General features: G+C 35.5%; 2 protein-coding genes across 5 annotated transcripts; both read right to left on the reverse strand.

The window, feature by feature from the left end:
• Nucleotides 1–832: 832 nt before the first annotated feature.
• On the reverse strand, nt 833–6,273 carry LOC148960251 (uncharacterized). 4 transcript variants are annotated; one of them, XM_089116280.1, is made up of 4 exons: nt 5,719–6,273; nt 3,368–3,440; nt 2,152–2,278; nt 833–1,465 (listed from the first exon to the last, which is right to left on the reverse strand). In XM_089116280.1, the coding sequence occupies exons 2-4, from the start codon at nt 3,370–3,372 to the stop codon at nt 1,265–1,267; spliced, it is 333 nt and encodes a 110-aa protein (XP_088972406.1). In that variant the 5' UTR covers nt 3,373–3,440; nt 5,719–6,273; the 3' UTR covers nt 833–1,264. The 4 variants fall into 4 exon arrangements, with proteins under 4 accessions (XP_088972406.1, XP_088972405.1, XP_088972407.1 ...); XM_089116279.1 differs by having other exon boundaries at nt 2,152–2,320; XM_089116281.1 differs by having other exon boundaries at nt 3,368–3,450.
• Nucleotides 6,274–6,415: 142 nt separating this feature from the next.
• LOC135689581 (cytochrome P450 4V2) lies at nt 6,416–25,569 on the reverse strand. Its single transcript, XM_065206858.2, has 14 exons — nt 25,398–25,569; nt 18,304–18,410; nt 17,358–17,430; nt 16,849–16,861; nt 15,936–16,056; nt 15,207–15,279; nt 12,626–12,695; nt 11,512–11,638; nt 10,748–10,903; nt 9,864–9,966; nt 9,591–9,658; nt 9,016–9,082; nt 7,349–7,531; nt 6,416–6,984 (listed from the first exon to the last, which is right to left on the reverse strand). Exons 1-14 carry the CDS (start codon nt 25,555–25,557, stop codon nt 6,824–6,826), a joined length of 1,482 nt encoding a protein of 493 aa, XP_065062930.2. The 5' UTR covers nt 25,558–25,569; the 3' UTR covers nt 6,416–6,823.
• Nucleotides 25,570–25,674: the final 105 nt, after the last annotated feature.

Consider the following 25,674-nt stretch of genomic DNA (forward strand, 5'->3'; position numbering starts at 1 on the left):
GTAAACTCATTAAAGTGTATATAGACTTTGGAGACCTGCGATGTACGCTCAGGGTGAATACGGACCGAAAATGCTAGTACCTATATTTTAATTCAAAAAAGTGAATATCTGCCTGGTTGTAATTAGTCATACCTAAATCGATGTCAGCCACTGTATCTCTTGCAATAAAAGGAATAGGAGGAGTCAGCTTTCCTGCGATTGAAATATTTCATGTCTCAGAACACTAAGTAGTATCGAATATTGAATAAAATCTCGCGGAAAGATTGCTAAATCGTTGCCGTCCCATTTTTTTGATTTTTCAATCTTATACGGCTGCGGCATTGTACTTTCCTTACTGAATGCCCTTGTAAAAATAACGACCAAAAATGAACCATAAATCATGGTTTTTCTAAGGGCAGTCACACATTTCCTACCTAGCAGAGAAAAGAGTTGGTTGCTAGGGTAGCTTTAAAAGGCTTGGCCATCATCTCCTTCCATGTGCGAGGAATTCTAAAAAGAAACACAATCACCTGTTTTTTTATTGAGTTGAACTTGTTCTAGTGTCGTTTTACATGAAGTATATCTGTAAAAATCCCAGTGGAATACCTCGAGCTGTGCAATTTCAGTTAAATTATATAAAAAATTTACCACGATATCAATCATGTGGTTCGAATTTAAATATTTACAAGAAAATATGGCGTTATCACTTCACTACTCTATTTGGGTAAGAAATACCAAATTAAAAAGCTTAAATTTGTTTGATGCTAAGACCAACCTTGACAACACATCTTAGAAAAACCAACTCTTCTGCCATGTCAAGAAGAGTTTTGTTTCCTTTGTTACCTATAGAATTGACCACAAAAATTGATTTTTGTCAAACGAAAAAATAAATTGTAATCTATTTAGATATCATAGGACTTACGTAGTTCACATTAAACATCATGATATTTACAGAAAATGTGATTGCTATTTAGAACACAAGACAAGTATTAAAATAGATATCAAAAGATATAAAGAAACCTTACTTACTCCAGACTCTATAAACTTCTTCTTGAGCCTTTCGCAAAACGTTTGGGTGTCAACCAAGAAGATACATCGTGAAGAATATGATGGAGGCAGTAGTGTCATGTCCCTGAAATGCAAACGATTTCAAATGATATATTTCTATTAATCCTCTTCATGAAAAGCAAATGCGAGCAGAAGATGGTAACTAATGAAAACAGGATGCCTTAAAGCATATATAAGTATTGATATAACAACAATCAAATTGAAATGAGAAGAAAAGCTAGAGTTTTAGAAGCCGTTTTATTGCAATAAATCTCGCCTTTTGTGCATACCGCAAACACGAGAGTACTTCCTCCCATAAGCCTTTAATATCTATTTCACCACGCTTATGACAGTCCAATGCTATATCCAAAAATAAAAGTCTTCTCGTCTCGGTATCTTCGGCCTTCTCTTTTCGTTTACAAATCTTTTCCTTAATGGCCTATAAGAAGATAATTCTGCTGTGATTCGAGGCGTGGGTAAATCATAACTGTCGTCAGAAGTAAACTATCCAAATGAAGCAAAAACAATGTCATACAGGAAAAGTGAAGTAAAGTTCTGGTTTTATTGCCTGTTATTAACCACTCTTCATAGTATAGGGTTACTGTACCGACATTAAACAATACCTTTTGGTCACTATGCTCAAGAGCAGTTGGCAGGGTGTAGCTGCAGACAGCGCTCCTGGCTACGAACAAGGTACCAAATTATACTCTAGGTCAGAGGGGGGCAACATAAATGATAAAATCTTGCCAAAGGGTGCTGTACTCACAATTTGTAGGTGTAGGTCTAGAACTCACGGTCTTTGGAAAGTGAGTCCTACGTCTTAACAACGACACCGCCAGCATACAACACAAGTTTGACATCATCAATCAATATATCAAAAAGAGTTAATGAGATTTCTTCTCGGAATAAGCCCTTGCCTACAAAACAGGAAAAGAGAAGATATCCCAAAGAGTGCAAGCATAGATTTCTGTATTAGTAACTTTTCATGGATGCTTTATCAAAAGGTGAACAAACATTGATATAATTACTTATATTTCATAACTTGAGAAACTATCAATTAATATCTTAGCAAGCAGGTGATTTTCATTAGATAAAGAGTTCGAGCGAGCTTCAAATGAATCTTACCTTGGGAGTGAATTCGTGAAGGATTTTTATAGTACGGTTATGTTCCCTGCCTTTTTTGGTCCAGTTGTAAACAAAGACTGGCCAAAAGAACATGCGTATCTGGCAGTGCTGTACTTGAGCACACATGCTGCGAAGTCGAATGCACGATATCACGTTTAAATTTGGTAGTCTAAAATACAATCGTATAAAGGGGTAGCTATTTATTTAAAGAACGAAAGCTAATGCACATACAAAGAGTAACTCCGTTAGAACCTTCGACTTGTAAGGAGGTTGTTAGGGCCGTCCGAAACATGAATATCTTCCATGATGGCGACCAGATAAACAAACGTCGTTATTCTTATCTTCTATAAGTACAAAATTTAAATTGTGATACCGATCTGTTAATAATACCGACCCGTTGATGATAGCGACCTAATACCATATGAGTCACGTTTGTTCATATTACAACTAATACTCTTTTTCGCGTATTACGCAAAAAGGTTTACATGTATTCTAACAATAACAGCCTTAGTTGATAATTTTGTAAGATGGTTCAATACAGATTTAGAAGCTTGACAGCTATAGGAGAACCCGACAACAGTCTTCAAAAGCTTATCTATAAAGCCATGCAAATATCGCGATAAACCAAGAAATACGATAAAGCAACGAAGAACCTGATTATAGCACTGATGTTCAAGTTAGCTTTCCAAGCAATCGGTGCTTTTTAAAATATCAAATATGGTTCAATGCAGTTAGAAAAACAGTAATGAATTTTCCTGTAAATCGCTTGTACCAGCATTAAGTTATTGTTCAGCTACCAAATGATGATAACATGAATCTAGGCAAAGACTTCTCCGATAAGATTAAGTGACAGCTCGTTGACAATTTGAATAAAAGCTTTTTATCTCTAATGACTAATATCTACAACTTCAACAGACATTTTGTAAACATTGTTTTTTGTAAACATTGGCTCGTAAAGTTAAAATGTGTCTAGAAAAATATAAGTGGCGTAATTGGCTAGAAAAAACTTATCGTTGACTGTTCAAATAGATTAAAATCCCTGCATGCTTTCTGGCAATCCATAGTTGCTAGAATCTGAACATTTTAAGTTCATGTGTCCAACATATTTTATTAAAATAATTTTACAAATTTCTATATGCCCTGAAACATTTTTCAGAATTGAAATAAGGAAAGGCAACGTAGAACAACAAAGAAATATACCTGCAAATTTTTTTACCGCATATGCTGTCTAGAGTGAAGTTGGTTGCATAGCTGCAGATGTTGAATGGTTCACCAGTTTCTGCAAGGGCCTAAAAAGCACTAATAGTTGTGTAATTGACAATTGTAATTCAGTGACAAAGGATTGCTAAAAATATCTATAAAAATTGAAAATTGCAGGTAATATTTTAAAGAACACCCACCAAATTTATTTAAAAAATCAATGTTTAGAGAAATACGATTTCATCATGATGATTTCATGACGAATAACAATATTTGTCGGCAATATCCTGGGACGAAGAAGGGTATTTTGTGAGATGTGACGACCGTGAATGTGTTTAGTTAAGGCAGCCAGTATGGTTTGAGACAAAAATAGTTTTAGAGATATGGTATTCTGAGTCAGTGGAGATTTTAAGGGGGGTCCAGGGGTGTCACGGCCCCAAGTCCCGCCCTTATGGTAGCCAGAAGGGGAAAAATAGAAATTGTAAAGAACAAGGGGCCGCAGATGTTTTTGGTCTCGGGCCCCGCAGTCCCTAAAACCGCTGCTGTCTAGGAATGGCCAGCAACAGCTTTTGGAATGGATTTTAACGGAAGATAGTTCGAAGAAATATTTTCAAACTTTCTTTTATCAAAAGGTCTCACAGTTTTATCGATTTTAATGTTGAAATATGAAAGGCCTTCCAAAGTTTTAGAATTCTTTCAAACGCATTGACAAATCAACTATGAATGAAATAAATGAAACACAGATAAGCAATAAAGCAGGAACATTTGAGTATCAATAAAAGAACAATGAACAGAAGCAAAAGATTAAGCAATTTTGTAAAGTTAGGGTTTATGCAATGTTTCGAAGATTTGCTGCAATGTTCCACTATGTCAAGAAATCAATGCACCAAAGTATGTCATTTGTTTCAAATAGGTCACAATTTCTAAGTGCGTAGATTTCACTAAGCATAGTGCATTTAAAGGCATGGTTTGTCCAGTAGCAGCGCAAGAGTGGGGGGGGGGGGGGGACACGTTCTCCCTTTTCTTTGACAGGATCGACTTTATATGGCTTGGAGCACCAGAGATGAAGATTGGATGAAGAAGATAATTCAATGATAACTGCAACATTCATAATAGCTACCAGTTTATAGTTTTCATCAGCAGCTCTTTTCAATAAAAAATAGGAGAATTTGAATCATTTCAAACAAAAATATATGCTTACCTAGTGAGACATGTAAACATACAAAAAACTATAAGAGGGAACGGGAGAATTATTGACAGCAAATAAACATTTTTCTGATTAATTTTCGTCAGACAATTTTTTCTTACAACCCTGATAAACCATACAGTGATCTCTCAAGTTAATGCTCTCAAATGGTAAGTTTTAACCTTTTTCCATCATAGGAAATATTGTTTGGAAATAAAGACAAAAACAGAGACAAGGGACAAAAACAGAGACAAGGTTTACAGTGACAAAAAGGCCCCCCATCCATTCAAGATTCTTTAGAAAATAAATCATTTGGGGATATCATTCTTGAACGAAAGGTAATATGTTTTCATTCACTTGATCGAGTTGATGGACTTTTGAATTCAATTTAAGCGGATGCACTTCATATTGTATCTAAATTTTGGGGTATGGTTTTTGGAAATTTTTATACATTTCAAGGTATGCTTTGATGTTTCAAAATGGCACACCCCAGTTCTCTGACTTTTGAAGTTACCCCAAGGGGCAAAAAATGCAGCAAGAATCCTTTCAAAAAGTAGCTATGAGTGAGGATGTATGACCACCAAATTGAGAAGACGTGAAAGAAATTAAAACAATGTAAAGAAATCCGTATTACTCAAGTTATTCAACTGAAATGTCATTTCTTCTGACTTAAATCCTTTAGATAAATTTCTTTTAGGAAATTTTTCTCGTGAAAAAATATAGGAAGCCATTCTTAAAATAAATGTTTATTTAAAAAATAAATAAATAAAGTTACGAAACTCTTAAAAAAAGAGTATTGAAATTTCCACAGCGATAAGAAACTGGAGAATTCAATTTTGACCTTTCTTTCATAAAAAAATGACTGAAGCGACAAATTCTGCCCATAATTAGAGAAAATCGCTTTTGTGTGTAAGTTCTCCTTTAAGCAAACACGAGGGCTCATTAAAATGCAAAATTGGCATCTTAAGGTAGAGGCTTATTCGAGATGGGCTTATACGAGGGGGCGTATTCAAGGATTTGCGGTATACATTTTCCTGGCGAATGTTATCTGGAACCTGGCGGCAATTCCTCTAGGTACAAGAATATGACGATTGATTGACACAGAAATTCAGTGATCGTACGCTCTTTATAAACCATAGAAAAACACTTTTTCAAAAACTAATGATGACGTAAACACTTACTTCTAAAATGCTCGCAAAGATATTGTTTCTTTAATGTTTTATTTTCAGTTGCATTTGCTATCATTTATTCAGAAAGGCCAGGATGACTATGGTTGGCACAAAGTCTGTGGAAAAGGATCCATTCACCTTCAGCAAAAATCTTCTTTGCATTCAGGAGACTAGCGATGCAATCTTGAGGGAGCCTCTTCGGTCACTTTTCATGAGTTTTAGAGGACTGGAACCCTCCTCACTGGCGCATTCAAAAAGGGGAATGTTGCTAGAAAACCAACAAACTTGACAAGGTTGGGATACTTTATTGACCCATTGGCTTTTTCCCAACAAATAGCCAGGCCATGTCATGTTTTCTGAAATATTTGTCTCCAGTATAAGTTGTCTCCATTTATGTCCAAGATTGTTGGTGTCTAGCACTTCTATCAAAATGTATGGTAACAGCTTTGTAACCATGCACGAAGACGATGGCTGACCAGGTGCTGCATATTTTGGTTAAGACATTTCAAAAGAGACATCAACCATGGCCTCTTGTTTCAATGAATTTCAGACAGCCATTTTTCAACGTTTTCCAAATCTTTGCGTTTGGCGCCAATTTTATCTTACAGTGTTGCAGATACAGCAACACTAGAGTAGCTTTTGTCAAGAGGAACACACCGGGAAATAATATGTATTACAAATCAGAAGAAAAACAACAAAACACGCCTGCTGTTGCTCGAAAAGAGCTTTTAATCTCAGCTCAATTATGTTTCTTTCAATAACAATCATCTTCCAAACAACACTTTCCAAATAGCAAAAAAAGTTTTGTACGTAAAACAAACCATAAAATTCTATTTTTTGGAAAATGATAAAAATTACATGAAAAATCATGTAGGTCGTGGAGAAGGATGATATACCAAATCATTCGTAAGTAAATGCGTTATCTAATCTATAGCATCCTCTTTACTTTTAAACATACTCTAGGCAGCATCTAGTCACTGTAGCTGTTTCTAAAACTTTTCATAATTATAGATTTCTTTATATTTTCATGTTCTAATTCAGCAAACTGCAAATACAATCATGTATAATTGGTATTTATCTTAAATGGCATACACTTCAAAATAGCAGCTTCAACATTCTACTTTCTCTTTGAAATTTTCACTGACAAACCAGTCTGGGTACGCAAAATGATTTCAGCAGAAAGATCGAGGTCATCAGGACTTTGAAGCGAGGTAATGTCGTAATGGCGCAGAAAGTTTGACAGTACAATTTTCTCCTCCAATAAAGCAAACTTTTGGCCTAAAAAAAACGTGAATTCAAAAGATATCGAAATGGCCAGGAGAGAAAATTTAAATATAATTCACAGACTTAAAAAATAATTAAACACTCAAACAAAGGTTAACTGGAATTCTTTGATAAGCCGCTTATATTATAAACTTATAAACTGACATTGAAGTTTTAAAGGATGCGTAGCAGCAGTTGTTCCACAAGATTGCAAGGATTGCAGAGGCTGGCGATTAAGGGTGCTTAAGTACCCTAATTATTTCCAAGAAATACTGCAGACCATGCAGCAGCGGCACTAGCTAGGCCAATCTACAATTGGCATTATTGCTGGTCAGTAGAATCTAAAAAAAACACGAACAACGATTTAATAGAAGCTCACCTATGCAGTTTCTTGGTCCAGCAGAAAACGGTACATATGCAAATGGGTGGCGTTTGATGGAGTTTTCAACCAGAAATCTTTCTGGGATGAAGTCATCAGGATGATCCCAGAAATCAGGGTTTCGGTGAAGTAAAAACGCTGCGATTCCAAATGTTGAGCCTGCCGGAAGAACTAGGCCGTCTCCTAAAGCACAAATTATGATCAACATGAAATAATTGAGCAATACATATACATTTTTACATAAAGTTGATAGAACATCCCTAGGTTCAACGTTCTGGAAATACATTTACAATGATAATACATTTTAATTCATAATGATAATGATTTTATTCCTGTTTGTATTGATTTTATTTTATTACTAAATAATATCATCTGAATTTGAATTGTCGAATATCGTTATCAAAAACTGTATTGTTTTGGAGACGAACTAGCATTTCTGAAAGACCGTCAGCTTTTCAGAACTCTGCATCATATGCACATGCGCAGTTAAAGTCAATGTTGTCATTTGCAAATGTTGTTTCGAATCAAAAGACGAATAAAATTAAGAAAAATGGGTGTCAAAAGAAAAGTGAGAACGAACCCCTGGTTTATATATGCAACCATGGTATATATTATTTTTTTTAATGCTGTGAAGCGCCATTAGATGTGAATTTTGCCATCCCCCTAATGTGCATGCCTATATGGTGCACTTTCTCATTGGTTCAGACAAATGGATAGAACAATGGCCGTAAACAATAGGAATTTGGACTCGTCTCCCAAGACGGCAAACGTAGCTGCTTGAACCCACTTTGACGCCCAGTGGGAACCAATTCTAGAAACAAGCTTTATTATGGAAGAAAGTCTAGCTTTGGGACATTAAGCATGCTACAGGTTGAATGACCTTGAAATTTCAACTCGAATACATAAACAAAGCTGCGAATTAAAATAGAAATAACAACAATTTCTTTCCAGTGGTTGATAATTTAATTTCTTGACCTGAAACGCTTAGCCTTTCTTCAGCTGTTACAATCAGAAAATATTTGTTACGGATGAAGATAAGCTAAATTGCATGTTAAGACTAGCTCCCGCCATTTCTGTCTCAATTGAATGAGTTTAAACACGTGCAAAAGACATCTTGAAATAAGAAGAAAAAGTGCTGTGATCGACTAATTTGACCTCAGCTGAAAAAGGGCCGGTAAAATTCGCGTTTCAAAGAAAGTGACTCTGCAGCGAAAGAAGCTCTCTTTACAACTGAGCTCAAACACGAATCTGTATTCGAACCTACACTCCTTTTTATAAGAACCAGTAAATTGAAGCTCAGGCTGGCTGTTCATTATTTTTAGAAAACCTGAGGCTAGGTTGTTCCTTATTTGTTCTCAAATTATAAGAGTGTAAGCAGTGCAGTTGCTAGTTATTTTGCTCAATGTACGTGTACAAGCCTCTTTTGCAAAAAAGTGAGTGAAGCATCTTTTATTTGATGACAAATTCGAAAATGCACCGAAAAAGACTCCCTAGATTACAAACATCTCGGCTTTGAGATGACACATTGTTCAACATTATTCATTATCGGAGCTGATGTTCTTAAATTCTAACCAATTTAGAGGCTCGTGTTCTTATAAAATTGTTCTTATAAAAAAGAGTGTATCCCTCAAACGCAGAATAAAAAAGTAAACTTCATCCAACCCTACCAAGGTCGACAGGATCTTGGGTGTCCCTTGCAAATAATGGAACAGGTGGGAAAAGACGAAGACTCTCCTGCAATTTAAAACTTTCGCATAAGGTCATATTTGCTAAGAGTGCGTAGTAGGAAAAAACCACGGAAGTTTGAATCTAATCATTTCAAAAATCTTTTTACTTTTCAGCTCAAGACTGTGTCGCTCTTAAACGTTCATTACATACAAAAGCACAAAGGGGAATCTGAAAGGCGATGGTCCTGAGACTGCATTACGGTTTTATGTACAGTAAAATTTCAAAATTGAATCATATAGCGAAAATGATACATATTAGTGCATCGCGTGAATAAAGAATATATTGAGAAGTGTATTGTAAAGAATATTTGATTCTGTTACAGCTTTGACGAGTTGTTTAACGAACTATCTGACGATGTCTTCAAATCAGGTCAGAGGTCCCACTTTAATAGAAATAGCGATTTATTCCTTAGAAAGTCTAGGTGACAACATAAGCTTTTGGAAAGACAAGGAGATTATCAATACTCCATTGACGCAAATTCATTAAAACTGTTAGATAGAAATAGGAGTATTACCTTGATAACACAAGTCAGGTACTCTAGGTCTTTGGACAGGTCAAGAAAAGATTTGCTTCCTTGGTTACCTGGAATCAATAAAAAAGTTGAAATCTGAATTATCTTTGCCAAGGATGTCCGTGGCAGCAAAATATTAAACACACGTCACTCACTAGGTTATCACGCAGCATTGCTGCTACTGAAACAAGCAAAGTTAGAAAACTGATACTGAGAGTCAGCTGTTATTCATTGATCAAATATACACTGACATTTGTCTATAAATTAAATGCTTACTCCAAACTCTATCAACCTCTTCTTGAACTTTCTTGAGTACCTCTGGATGTCTTCCAAGCAGATACAATGACCAGAAAATGCCCGACGCAGTGGTGTCGTGGCCCTAAAAATATCATTGACGCATTTGTCACAATTCTTCACTAGCAAAAATTTTGCTAACGGCTCAGCGAAAATAAGGAAATTATGTTAAGAAAACAAACAAATTCTAATGAGAAAGTCCTATTATTCTCGCTTCTTTATTCATAACATAACCATGTGTGAAGCAATCTGTAACAAGGCGACTTAAAAAGTCGCAGACAGGAAATATAGATTCTATACTAAGTAGGAAAATTTGAAAAAAATATATTGCAATCAAAGAATATTAAAACCAAATTCAATAATTTGTTTGTAAAATTGGACTAAATGTGTAGTTTTTAATCTAAAAAGTTATCGGCTAAACATACTTAAAAGCAAGGTAAGGTGAAATTAGATTAATTCGTCATACAAAGCAAAGCTTTGGTTTTTTTCTTTAAGGAAAACGCAAAAAATAATGGTTTAGTGTTAAAAACATTTGTATCCCTCGACCACCAGTCCAAATTGAGTTGAAAAAGGCTTATTTAAAGAATGCAAACTCAGAATAATATGAAATAACAGCATAAAATTACCGTCCGATGTCTTCAAATTTCAAGAGAAAGATTTTTTCAAACTGTCGAAATTTCGAATATTTAACTTTTGTTCTAAGCAAGGATAAAAGTTAAATCTATTTGGTAGAATTATAAAAAATCTGCGTTGCCAGTCAGTAGGATTATAGGAAAGTGACAGCATGTTGCTTTTAGTGCTTTAAAGTTTCAAATAGATTTTTCGTGTTGTAAAGTTTCGTGCGGTAAAACATAACTTTTTCGTACCTCAAACATGAAAGTATCGACCTCTTCCCTCAAGCCTTCAACATCGATCTCGCCACGCTCGTGACAATCAAGCAATAAATCCAAGAAAGAAAGTCGCTTCTTCTCAACAACCTTTTCCTCTTTCATTTTCCGCTTACTTATTTTTTCTTTGATAACCTATACGAAAAAGATACATTTCGAACAGAGTCATAAATAATTTCAAACGATGAATCGAACAAAGTGAATGGAAACTGTCCATCAAGATTTACTTCTAGTATTACTAACTTTAAATATTTTAAACAGAAAGGCTTATATCTTTAAATACGCTGATGACTCCTCATTGAAAAAATGAAAGGCATTCCAGAAAAATTAATCAATTTTCTTTTGTCATTGTCTGTTTAAAGCATATTTCTATATAGCATTACTGCTTTTTTGTGAAACAAAAATTTAGCTTGAAGTATTTATATATCTTTAAACAAATAAAACAAGAAAAAACTATCAACAGGTTAGATACAAAAGGATATATAAATACATTTGTAAAAATAAAACAAAAAACCAAAAAAATTATTTATCGTTGCATTTTTAAAGCTCTTTCTAGGACGGGTATTTCAAACTTTTGACTAAAAACGTAACTCTATACATCTGTTACTGTTGAATAAGCAGAAAAATATAAATTCTGTCACAGAAGAAACAAATCACAAATTACGCTAACAAAGCCAAAAATTGAAAGAAAAACACTTTGTGTATTATGAAAAGTTGAAAAAAATGAGAAAGTTTTTTCATACCTTCAAAGTAAAATTGTGAAGGATTTTGACCGCACGGTTGTGTTCCTTGCCACTTTTGGTCAAACTGTAAATAAACTCTGGCCAAAGGTATGCTCTTACTTGACGTTTCTGTATAAGAGCACACATACTGAAAAAAAATTAGTGGTTTCATGAGTGGTTACATGAGGCTTCAAGATTTGGGTCGTATCGATGCACACTCGGTTTTGCAAAACGTGTGTACATGAGAAATCAAGCTAAACCGGGCATGTTTTTCACAGAAATGAGAAGGGTCGAAAATGGCTTGTATCGTGCTCTGATACAAAAGTGATCTATGCCAGATGGAGCCGATACCAAAGTTCTCCGATACCAAAGTGATCAGATACCAAAATGATCCAATATCAAAGTGGTCCGATACCAAAGTGATCCGATATCAATGTAATTCAATACCAAAGGGACCCCATACAAAAGTGATCTGATACCAAATTGATCTGATACCAAAGTGATCTGATACCAAAGTGCTCTGATACCAAAGTGATCTGATACAAAAGTGATCTGATACCAAAGTACCCGAAACCAAAATAGATCTGATACCAAAGTGCTCTGATATCAAAGTGATCTATGCCAGATGGAGCCAGTGCCGAAGAGATCCGATACCAAAATGATCTACACCAAACGGATCAAATTCCAAAGTTCTCCGATACCAAAGTGATCAGATACCAAAATGATCCGATATCAAAGTGGTCTGTTACTAAAGTGACCCAATACAAATGTAATTTGATTTCATATAAGGGATCCTATACCAAAGTGACCCACTACAAAAATTGTATTTTGGTAGCAGGATCGAAATCGTTGCGGGTGTTAAGTTTATCAGATTATGAAAGTTTAAAAAGAGTGCAATAAAACAGAAACACAACAAAATCAATACTCAATTCGAAGTAAAGAATTTTGACCAAAACACAGGATGATGACCAAAAGGGGAATAAATTTTCTCAAATTATCTACAACAATCATCATAGCTGAATATGTTATAATCAACAGGACCTTTGTTTTCAATTTTTTGGTATATGCTGCACTTATCATAATATCAATCAGAAATTGGACAAAAAAGATAAAAAAGGCAAAAACCAACATGTACCTCAAAACAGCTTTAGGATACTCTGCCTCTGCGTCGTGTTGTGATCCACAGTTGACACCCATGGCTGTTTCTGCAACATTAATAATTTATAGTACTTTAAATAGATATGAAATGAATTTGCATCTAGAAAAAGGATTGGATGGAATCAGTCCATGCATAAGCAATGTTTTCATGAGTTTTTTGCTTAAGTAAAAACCCGAGACACGTTAGTAAAAGAAAATTACCAGTTTGTATAAAAAGGTGTATTATGATTTTGCAAAAAATTGTGTCGTTGAAATCCTCTCCTAAAGTTGAGACATATTACCTGGGAGAACTTTATAAAAGTCAAAAGTGTGAGAATAACAATGGAATATATCTAGTTTTGAGTGAAATACAGCGAATGAGCACAATGTCTCCGCATACCCTGTTATTCTACAAGTCTTTGGCTGCAATAAGTCAACAAACTTTTAAAAAGAAGTAACTAATTTTGGCAATTTGAGAGTTTTCACGGTTTTTATCCAGATTATGTTGTCCAAATTATGAAATTTTGAAAACATATTCACTGTACCAGTCATCGAAATCAATCCATTGAAACAAGATCAACTGTTGAAAAAATTGAAAAGACTACTCATGGGACAGATTTAAGAGAAAAACTATAGGTACTGATAAAGTTACTCTCTGCTCATTAGGCTGTTGAAAGATTGCAGTGTACACAATCATCGCTAACGAGTTACCCAATCAAAAAACGATTTTTAAATCAGTTTTTCGAGTACTTTTTGTTTTTCTTAAAAATCAATATACAGTTGACATACATAAAAAATTGAAGCTTAGCATATCACCTGTGTTTTCTATTTGTTCAAAAGACAAAATCTGTTTTTTCAGTACCTTTCTTCCTTCCTCACAGCATTCATCAACCCGAGAATTCTCGCCAATGTTGTCTATTATTTTTTATAAAACGTGAACGCCTTTCGAACTCCAAATAAAAACATTACAAAAATACGACAAAGCTTACGATGTTCTTGCAGGTTTAATTTTTAACATGTAAACAAGTTGTGATTCTTACAGAAACTTTTTCATAATGCCGTGATACTAATTAAGCTGTGGGAAAATCTATGATCAGTGCTTTGCACCAGTATCGAAATGCACATCATCAAAACATGCGTCTGTGTACAGAAAAGTTGCTAATGAACAGGTGAAGACCGTACAGAACATCAATGGAAAAAAATTCAGCTGCCACACCAAGCTTTGATTTCTATTGTTTTTGTTTTTTGGGAAGATGTTCGAAGTTTGGGCTTATTGGCAAGTTGAAAGGGTGAGTATTTTGCGGAAAGTTGCAATTGGTAAAAGATCTCTATGGCGTCACACTGTCCCAAGAAAAGAACATTATTTTGGAACAGTGACGCCGTGGTAGATTTATTATTCTTTCGTAACCATCTTATCTTTTGGATGTTGTAACATAACGAACAGCGATATCACTTCTACCATGGATTTTCAAAATTTCTTTGGATTTGTAATCTACATTCGCTGCTAATCTATCATCGATGACACTTTAGATGTGCATAAATAGGTGAATAATTGTGTCTATGTGTTTGTAAAAAGGGATCTAAATCCTTCCCAAAACAATTGAAAAACTTCCCTAAACTTTCCACGCATCCCACCTTTTTCTGAAACAATGTGGAATGTTTCTACGTTTATGCTTTATAAACATGTTTTGGATATGCAAGGTTTTCTGCAGTCAAATAAGAACAACAATTTTCTAATCAGCATTGCTTACGGGGTGAATGGGGTTGGTGTGAGGTGTTGGAAGTTGGGTGGTCCGAACAAGTAGAAAGAGAGCTCTATTGCGTTTTTCAAGAGGTTTTGGCAAAGATTGTAGACCAGTTTTCAATTCATAGTTGCCATTTCTTTCCTCAATTTGTTTCCCTTGTACTCAATATCACTCTTCAGGAGCACACAAATTCAGCCAATTGGTTGACTTAGCAACCTACTAGCTTAACTGGATAAATCAATTAACCAGCTATTTCCTAAACAAAAAACACATCCCATGAACTGAATACTGTATCTGTTATACTTTATATAATCTGATAAAGGCTTTTGCTTTCGCATTCTCACTTCAGTAGCTTCAATCTTTCAAAATACTATTATCTCTGCTAAAGTTTGTGACTAATTCGCATCATTTATCATAAACTAAGTGCAGTGCATATAACATTTTGGTGAAATTTAACGACAAGACTTCTAGCATTGAGTTTGAGTTAATTGTGACGTTATCATCGTTAGCTGCAAAACCCAATATATTTGATCTCCATCTAAGATCCATTACTTAGAGTCATGGTGGTTCACCTTATTTGCAAAGGCCATCACTGATATCGATTTCAACCAGATATTTGCAAACCTTATCATCAAGCCAAAACTTATGGAACAACGTTATCCCTTTTTAAGATGCCCAATATATCTCAGCTTCTAATTTTGCTATAGCCGCCGTCTCACTTAGTCCCCACAAGTGTCTTCTGTTAAACAGCAGAATGAAATGACACCCAATCTTTGTAGCAGTATCTAGTTCAGTCACAACTGCTAAAATCGCGATTTCATCAGGATATCTTACCACAAATAATGTCCAATGCACAGTTGGTTGCATAGGTGCATATGTTGAATGTTTTTCCACTATCTGCCAATGGCTAGAAGAAGAAATGTACCGCATATGAAAACATACGAATTTTAACAGACGAATTTCTGCAACTGCTTAATTGAGCATTTGAATCCAAAATTATTTTTCAAAAAAAGAATAAAATTGTAATTTGATATACAGCTTTCATAGAGAAGACTCTTCGTGGTTAATTTTTTGCTTTTTTGTTCAGTTCTCTCAATGAATCACAAGGTAAATTGGAGGCTTGAGAAGAGAGTAAGATCTAGAAACGGGAAAGGGACACGGATATGAAAAAAAGAATAGGCATAAGAAAAGGCAAAAGTCCTAAAAAAGGACCTATTTTCTTGTTTGTCTGCCATGTACAATGTTCTGAGACTGATATACGTTCCATACGTAGATCAAGGCAGTTCGAGCTAACCCTTGCCTAAGACTTAGGGTAATGTGGCTAGATTTGCCCCCTCCCCTCCTCCCCTGGCTTTGTCGCGGATTTCAGATTATTTCCGAATGGACTGAAACTTCGGTTAAAAGCTCTTACAACCTACCTAATTGGCCTTCGTTCTACACTGGGTTGGAATTCATTACAATCTTAATATAAAATATCAACTGTAAATAATGCAAACTCGGGATAAAAAAAGAAATGGATCGCTGATAAGCAGCAGATAAATACATTGAGATGTAAATCCGAACCTCGAGTTTTTCAACGAATATTTGTGCTTGCTCCTGGAATACTTCAGCGAAGTCATTCAGAATCCCATAATGAAACGCAGGTGTCAACAACTTTCTTCTTTTTCTCCATTTGTTGCCAGTACTTTAAATCAAGGTAGAAAAACTCACAGATATTGAAAAATTCGCAACAACATCTATTGCTGAATCTCAGTTCTCAATCCTGGTTTCTAAATGTCCACCAGAGCCTAAAGTGACACTAACTCGTTACAATAGACTACCATAAATTTCATATCACATGGCTTACATTTCTCCCAAAAATGCCTACTCGCTTAGAATCTTTACCCTTGATGCCAGAGCCACAAAAGGTGCTGGCACCAAGGGTACAAAATCTTCTGACGTGAATATTAACTCTCGAAATGGTAGGTTTAATTGTTTTTTAGAAGGAAGAAGCTTTTGTTGCATACATATTTTAATAATTGCCTAATTAGAGGTTTTTTGGCTTAATCCTCTGGCCTAACGAGAGGATGGCGTGCAGATCTGGTTGTAGGCAGGCAAGAGCAAAATCTAAAGTGTCTATTGACAAAAGTTACATCAACAGCGGAGAGCAAATTCATAAATTTCGTGGCGAACCAGAATTATTGGAATGGCCGAATATAAAAAGCAAGGCCAAAAAACAGGAAAAATAAGACCACGAAAAGATAAGGAAGTAACAAAAAGAAGCCGAGATAAAAGGAAGATATCAAAAGAACATTAGAGGTTGTTATAGGTGGGTGATAGGTGCTTTTATAGACTGGTGTTTTTAATCAAAACTGTTTGAAAAATTTTGTAAACAGAGACTTTTTGTTCTCAAAACCATGAATAGAATGCTTTACAATGTTTGCTTGAATCTCAATTTAGTGACACAGCATTTGAATTTCAAGAATTTTTGACGTACCTGATCAGAAGACCTAAAATAAAATGGAGATCAAATATTGAATTTCTTTAAGGAAACAAAGGACACCATGATTTAGAAGCGGTTAGTTGCAAGTCTAATTGTCTCCTCACATGCAATATACAATAAAATACAATCGAACCTCCAGGGGACCAATAAATGGTTCGACAAAGTAAATGTTCGAATGATCGGGGGCATTTTTATATAAATGTATTGGGCAAGAGGAGTGCAATATCGGTTCGACTAAGCGAATGTTCGCGTTATCAGGGGTCCGAGTTATTGGGAGTTTACTGTACATAACAAAGAAAGGTTTACATAAACTGCTGGTTATTTCCAATATCTGATATATAATGTATTAAACAGAAGTGCAAGACAACAACATAATACCAAAAATATGCTGTGAAATTAGGCAATGTGAAATTACCTTAATAGTATGTGGAAAAAGTTCCCAAATCGTATGGAAAGGAACTTAAAGAAAATTAAGCATGAACACAAGAAGGTTACTGCTTTACCTGTGCCTAGCCATGGGACAAGGAAAGAATATTCAAAGCTTTTGGTAATGATTCTATTGCTGTTGAGAAGAATCTGGAGGGACAAAAACATCCGAATTACACAATATCTCAAACATTTCTAAGTTTAGAAATGTTTGATGTAATTCATCTACTGAATAAGGTAAATTGAGAATTAGCAAATTGAAAACTGCATTTTTCTTTATAAGTCTCCTGAAGGTTTTACTCAAAACATCAGTCTTGATATTGTCGCAATAAAAAATTTTTTGACACATAAAATCCAATGCTTTAAGTAGTAAATGCAATGCAAATATGAGCATCAGGATTTCTAAATTATGAATTGTTATTTCTTGTTAATATTCAAGCAAAAACATTTCAGATATCCCAACTAAAATTTGCAAAAGGCTGAAAAAGTATTATAGAAACTCTATCAAGACCAGGGGTTGTATTTTGTTTTTGATGTACCAGGGGGGGGGGGGGGGCTTAAATATGCTGGGCTAAGAGAAAAGGGACTTGGTAGAGAAGCGTTGAAAATACTATGAAATAATCGTTTTTGTGTTTAAAATACTATGAAATAACTATCAGGTTCTTTATCTAATATAAATGATTATTCTCATCATGTTTCGATCAAGATATAGTCTGAAAATCATAACAATAATGTCTGATGATCATGTCTTGGAATAAAACATCATTATTAGAATCATCAGATCAATTGATATATACTAATAGAGAAGGGGAATTAATATAGAGAGACGTCAATATAGAGAGTGGTTAACAGAGAGGGATTCTTAAAAGAGAAAGGACTAAGAAGAGAAGGGGCTTTAAAAAATGGGGGCTTTGAAAAGGTTTAGAAGGGAGGGGACTTTGAAAAGAGCTGGGTTAAAAGAAAGGAACCTAAAAGAGAGAGGAGCCTCAACAGAGTTATAATGGTGATAGCAGTTTTGCCTACCATAGCATGCTCAGGAGTTGCTGTTAAGAAAAATGGATGAGGTCCAAGAAGCAGTAAGACCTTCTTGTCATTGTCCAAAAGCCAATCTCTGACCTTCATCAGCAGCTCTTAGAGATAAGAAGATATGCGATACAACAAATAAAATTCCAAAGCTTTTTTAATAGTGATAAGGTCATTCCATTTAAAATATTGAGAACAATGAGTGTCAGGCTTGTAGCTCTCGTTATCAGAAAGATGTGTCCGGTATTTTATCGTGTTATGTCATTAATCATGTCTTTAGAAAAACGTTCGAATAAAATTGGAAACGTATCCAGGTGCGTTCTCAGTTTAAGGAGTGTCTCTTTGACCGCAATAACCCCTGTTACGCCTTTAGTAAGCAAACGCTTGGCTTTCTGAGCCATTTTACGGGCCAAAAGATCGGAGTTTATGGTGGGGACACTTAGCGTTGGGCAGTTCTCAGGGCGTTGAAAAAGCTTTCTCAATTCTTCGTCTTCGATGTATTTTGCAAGTGGTGTTGACATGTTTGGTCCCAAGAACTCGGTTGGAAGAAGAGACAAACTTCCATTTAGTTCCTACAGTCTTTGGTTTTACTTCTTTGAATGTAGTAAGGTCTTTCTTAAGTGAGGAAGCACGGTCTAAGGATCCATCATGTTGCGTTCTTGCTGCCCAATGAACGAGTTAAAAAGGTGCTCGGAAAAACCGATGGATTAGGGTGTGTACAAGTAACATATATGTGAATTTTTTATTACTGTCAAGAGCGAGTGGAATAGCCATAAACAGGCACCGCGGAGCGGAGGGGGGGGGGGGCTTGGAGGTCTTTAGCCCCCATACTTGTTGCAAAAAATGCCAAATGTTAAGTAATAAACTACCAGTAAAGCCTCTTTTTATACGGTTACAGCCTCCCCACTTTTTTTAGACCCCCCACTTTTTTTAGTCCCCCCACTTTTCTCAACGCTGCGTGGTGCCTTATAAAGATAACATCCTAATCAGAAGGTAAAAAGATGTGCTCTGCGGAGCGAGCCTCGATGCAGAGATGAGATGACGGATAACTTTACAGGATTATTCCTTTCTTCGGGATTTCCGGCCGATTGGAAATGGAAAAAGGAGGAATTGTAAATTAGAAGGAATTAAGAAGAACTTTCTAAAAAATTTTGATTAAACTTCTGATTTAAAAAAATAACAAATGGTGTTTTCAATCAGCGAGAGGGCCAGTTACACAGGAAGGGCTTCCCGGTTTATGCAAATTTTGACCAGTAAACTGATTTGGCAAATTCAATGTTATGATGGTACAAAAGCTGCTTTTACAATTTATAATTTGGGTTGCATAACCTGAAAGATCTCTAAATGTGTGAAATCAGTTAAATGTCTCAAAGCCTGACTGAGATATGGCAACTTGAGCACAGGCTCTGTCCCCGTCGAATCACTGTAATTCTGTTTCCTTTAAACTAAATTTGATGACCCGTGTCAAAAAGTAGAAATGTATTAGCCACAACTTAAAATCATTTATTCGCCATAGCTCGCGCTTTGTAACATATCTAACTCATAGTTCATATTTAAAGATAATTTGTGGTGTTCTATAAAGTAATATGGTACGAAGTTATCAAATATAATCTTACGGCGTCACACTTGTCGCTACTCACCAATCCCAAACGCATCGGAAGTTTGGAAAAGTTTCGAAACTAAACAGGGAAAAAGTTTCGAAACTAGACGAAAAGAAATAGCTTAATAAAGCTCGTGTGTTCAAATCAACACCAGGGTCAATTTGAGAAAGTTGAAAACGTAAATAACGGATAAAGGCCATCAATCCATATAAATCTAGTTATTGGGAAGTCGGAAAGATTTGGGAAATTGATCGGGCAAAAAATGTAAGCACTGCATTTTTAAATTATGAAACAGGCGTGCGATAAAACGCACTTGCCAGTGTGGGGAGGCGTGTACCAACGCGTGCGAGTGCAATCGCACATTTTTCCTAGGAAGGCCTGTCATTTGGAAGATTCCATAAATATACTAGATTGCGTGCGGTACAATAAAATGCTATAATAACGATCATTGTAAGTAAATTGTGCCAGGAAAATTTTGTTTAAATAAATAATGACGTTTCGAGCATAGCCCGTTTCTGTCACTCTGAACCATGGAAATATATACAGCTTAAACTGCCTTTTGAAACCGAGAAAGATACGCAGAGAACGTTGACAAAGTTTCTGCAGTAATTTTATCTGAAGAATTGAAAATATTGTCCTTTAAAAGTCAGTAGTACATGGGGCATACAGTGGGCTGATTATAGTTGAAAAAGAGGAAGAAAAATTGTCAACAAACGTCTAAGGATAAGTAAAATTCAGAATCAAGATAAAATACTTTGAAAATTAACAACAGATTTTTTTAAAAGGTTCTTGAACCCATCTAAGAGGTCTTGCAGGCTAGACATTTGTTAGGCCATGCTTTAAAGAAAGCTTGTTGCATAATAAGCATCTTGACTTTAATTGTCAAAGAAGTAGCTAAAGTTCATATGATCATTTTTTGGCACACATACTTTTTCTTCTTAATTGATTATATGAAAATTTCAAAATAGCAATATCAGGCCTGGCCATTTGAAAAAAGCCATAGCTCTTGTTGCCGCCCAGGCTCTCGTCAAATGCCGGAGGGGAACTCAATATTGCTCTCCAAAATTGTTCTAAAAAGCAAATTGTTCTCCTTGAAACCAAAGTTCCTTTCTTTCTATTCTTATTTACCTTCAAAAAGCTCACCTGGAAATTACTAGGAGAGCTGTTAACTGCTCCACTGGTAAAGGTCTTATGGCAAGACCTGCAATATACCAGGCTTTAGTCGGAAAGGCGTGCGATTGCACGCGCACGCCTACTGCTTCCGAGGAGTGCAAAACATCACACGCCTTATTTTATTCTGAGAGCGAAATTCTCGATCAATGATTGGTTTTGTTGGTTTTTGAGACGGGTTTAAATGTAAATCTTTCCTTGCTTCTATTACTTCATGCCATTTCAAAAAGGCTTAACACCTTGTCAGGATTGCGGATAAAATATAAGATTTTGAAAAAATCATAAGATCAATCTACAGTGGAATCCCGACAGGATGATATATTTCAGAAATATTTCTGGCCACATAGATTCTGCCGAACCAGTGGCGGATTTAAGGGGGGGGGGGGCAACTAGGGGCAGTTGCCCCTCCCTCAATGAGTTGAAGCAAGTCTTTTGTGCGCCCCTTTTGAAGAATGAGAATCAGATGAAAAAGGTTCGTGGACCGGTAGGTTAATTTGCTTCAAGGATTACCTCAAAGTTATGTTATTTATTCTGAAAAGGTGTCTGAAATTGTTGTATACAGTCTACTCTCGCAACCAATTTTTGAAAATTGTTCAGCACCCCTACTAGCAACTGCCCCTCCTTCAAATTTGCTCTGGATCCCCCCCTATGCCGAACGCCATACAAATCCCCTCGGTATAACGAATCCCGTATATAACGAACTCTCGTTATTACGAACCGAATTGTATGTCCCTTCATCATGATTTTCCTCGATATGACGAACGTTTCTAAACATTTTCACCGTTATTTCTCTAAACATTCTCTACTTATTCGCGGTGTATATTTATCACTATTTCTCGGGAGAATGATTATTATCATCGGCAAAACAGACATAAGCAAATGTGCACTTTTTATGATGCAAAAAATGGAGAAGAGTTTTGTGCAAAAGTTTACACCTTATCAAAGCTTTATGGCATTTCAGTGAACAATCAAATAAAATAAGACTATACTTGACATTTTTGTCTTCGAATTTTAAGTGTTGTGAACAAGATTTCCATTTTCGATCGCTAATTTAGCGAAAGTAGCAGATTTGCCAATTATACGATAAAAAGTAGCAGATATTCGGATTTTGCTACCCCAATATAGCCCCCTTTTTAGACTTCGTTATGCTTTAAATTTAGATTTTGGCGACATTGGATTTAATGAAAAATTGCCCATCATTATCTTTTATGGATTTTCGTTATGGAGTATTGACATCTGGCCAGTGAGGTAAATAAAATAGCTGTGATGCTTGATAACCAAGGGGCCTCGGGGCACGGATTTACACACAAAAACGGTCATTACAGCCAGATAACAGCACGCCCCCAATGACTCTATTATCGAAGCTGATGAAAACTGCTTATTACATGGCAAACATTTTTATGTATCTGTAGTGCCGTTTTTTGCTGATATATCGAATAAGTTCAGTTTATACTTGTTTAGAAGCTTGCTCAAATCTTCAGAAAAACACGTTTTTGTTAAAATGTATTTAGTGATGCTAAGAATTGGTGTCATCATTGTCGTGTTGGCAATTTCTGCGTAAATCTATTATGATAACCATAAATTGTTGCTAAAAAAATTCACACGCAACCACACGGCTCCACACGCCTGTATTTTTTTATGCATGCGGTGGTTAGCCGTGCTATATTTTTCCCACAAAAGCCTGTATACTTCATTCTATTTCCAGCCATGCTCAATCTGTTAGAGACATATACATTTTGTTCTGTGTGCAAAAACACTCCAACAAATATATTGGGTGTTCATCTTTCGAAACTGGGTCAGGCCTACCAAGTCCCATGCATTTTGCATGAGTCTCACTTATTTGAGAAGCAAGAAACAATAGAAAGTACAACATAGACAACAGTAGAGCAATAGACCTAACACATACAGGGGAAAAATCTTGACACCTATGCAGGGTTGGGATTGGTTTGTATTACTTTTTTGGGACTGGATTAGGTGTTGCCCTTTGAAAAAGAAATTAAATACTTGCTTATACAGGACCCTGTCACTTCAAATATAGGGTTGCAATAGTATGGGAACTGTAGCTCAAAATTGCCTTAGCTGACCAAATTCAAAAACAGATTTGAGGGGAAGTGCTTGGATTTGATTGTTTATGGTAGGAAAATGCATTCACCATTCCTTTGAATTTAAGATATAAAATATAATTTAATGATTGGTTTGCCGCTTTAGGGGAAAATTTGAGCAAAACTTTGAAGCACTGCTTCGAAACAATTTTTTTCAGGTACTGTCTAAGTAATCATGAGAGATGATCATGAAGTGTCACTTTTTTGAAGAAAAATTGAAAACTTATTTAAAATTGATGAAAACCGCTTCAAGCTTTTTTATAACTAAGTAGATAGAATTAAAACTAAGAAGATCATTGTGGCAGTACAATTGACTCTTAAAGTTTCAATTCTGACAAATAGTGAGCTGTTCTTTGATTTTAGTGACTGTTTTATCTTGAATTCTGCTCATCATTTATTTGCTCGTTATAAGGCACCACCGAGCAGGGGTGCTGGGGAGGCTTTAACCACACTCCTATTTTTGCCAAAAATGTATAATATTGAGAGAAAAACCATCAGAAAAGCTTCTTTTTATTCGGTATTAGCCTCCCCACAATTTTAGAACCCGCACTTTTCTCAACGCTTTGAGGTGCCTGATTATAGAAGCACATCAAAATATCAAAAATGAAAGCAAAAAGTTTTATGTTCATTATGCCTTAGAAATTAATGGTAGAATAATCTACATTGAAACATTTTATGTTGTTGAACAAGCTAACTATCTTGATCACTAAACAGTAGCCTTAGAATTCACCTGATATCATCATTTATCACCTTAAACCTTATACCTCAGTAAAAATTATTATATCAGTAATATATTTATAGTCAGAACAAAGGTGAATGTATAAAGGTTTAATTGATTTAGCTTTATAAGTTTGGCCTAGGTATTTTATGAAATTTTCTAATGAATCCTTTAATAACGTTCTTCAGATAATTATGAAGTACTGAATCAATGTTTCCCTAATTTTTTAAAACAAAGCAGTAAAATAATCTTTCAAATTTACTTCATGCAAATGCCATTGAAATTGGAATAATGTTTTCCTACTGGAGGCTCTTGTCACCAAAACCCCATAGCCCTGAACCTCGGTTTTGAAAACTTGTTAGCTTAGGCACTTGGTTTCTGAGAGCTGCCATTTTAGGCATTGTTTCCATATTTTTTGATGCAAAGTAAATGCTTACTTTTAATTTTCTCAGGCTGCATTTTGAGTTTTTTTGCAGCAAGAACATAAATTCTGGATTATATAAATTACACAGGTTTGCAAAGATTGTGCAGAGAATACATTCTCCCCACATGACAAAAAATGCATTTTGTACAGTATTTGCAAAATGAAAATGAAGAAAATCTGAGCTGGTGGGTGTCAAGACCATGTTGAATTGACAAGGAATGACCCCTGTGTTTGTACTGTATTTGTACTGTATTTGTACTGTATTTGTACCGTAGTGTATTGTATGGTATTGTGCTATATCATGCTGTGTTGTTCTGTATTGTGTATTTATAGTGTATTAAGAAAAGTTCTGGAATGTTTGTAATGTTTGGTGTGGAGGCAACTCAATAACATTATGTTTTTTGCCTCCATCTCAACAATGATCAATTTCAATTTTATGTATTTGTTTTTATTGCGATAAAAAGATGACAAAGAATGCAGTCAGGCTTAGGGGTGGCTTCAGATTTGAAATCAAAATACCTTTACTTTTTAAAGCTTCTGTCTTCAAAAACTTCTGAAATATTTGTATGTCAAGTCAAATTTTTAAAGCATTCACCTCTAAATTGAATACAAAATGGATTGCAAACAAAACGGGAAGTATATTTTCATCCCTTGTGTCTTAAGTTCTAGGCCAACAGGGCAATCTTGTTCTTGGATTTTACAAAATTTCGCTGTTCTCAGTTTTATCACGATTTAATAGTTTCTTAATTTTTTTGCTTTGAGTACTGAAGTTTCTTAATTTTTTCTGACTGTCCAGTACTCTATTCTTATAGCCAGTTTCTTATAAAAAAATGAGTGTATTCTTCAGGTAGCTTTTGTGCAACGAAACATAGAGCGGAAGGTCAAAGTCCAAATCCAGCCTGCTTGTTGGAGGACGAGGCCCCGACGATTTTTGTAATGTAATGTAACGTAAATGTATGTTTGAAAAAAATAATTTTATTTCATTCACATATTGATTTTCAAAGAAACACGTAACCTTGCAAAGACCGACTGATGTTTTCTATCAACAACTCTCTTGTGGCAGGGAAATTACAACTTACCAGATGGGTCACTAGGGAAGAAGAGTGAGTGACCAAAGAAGACGTGCATCGGAGGTGATTTAAACTGCTTCAACTTTCCAATCCATCTCTTCCAGCATACGTAGGCAGCGACGAGAATGACAAAAGCAAGAACTCCAAGCGCCAGCAGCACGGCAGCCATGATTCAGTTTAGCTGACAAAGCCTCGCACTGGTTTCGCTTCTTCGCGAAACAGATGGACTTTAAACCAGGAAATGGGGCAGGGTGACAAGACAAGTGCCAGACTGACACAAATTATG

The sequence above is a fragment of the Rhopilema esculentum genome, chromosome 5 (assembly GCF_057945365.1).
Source record: "Rhopilema esculentum isolate cy_ngs chromosome 5, ASM5794536v1, whole genome shotgun sequence".
NCBI classification, from domain to species: Eukaryota; Metazoa; Cnidaria; class Scyphozoa; order Rhizostomeae; family Rhizostomatidae; genus Rhopilema; species Rhopilema esculentum.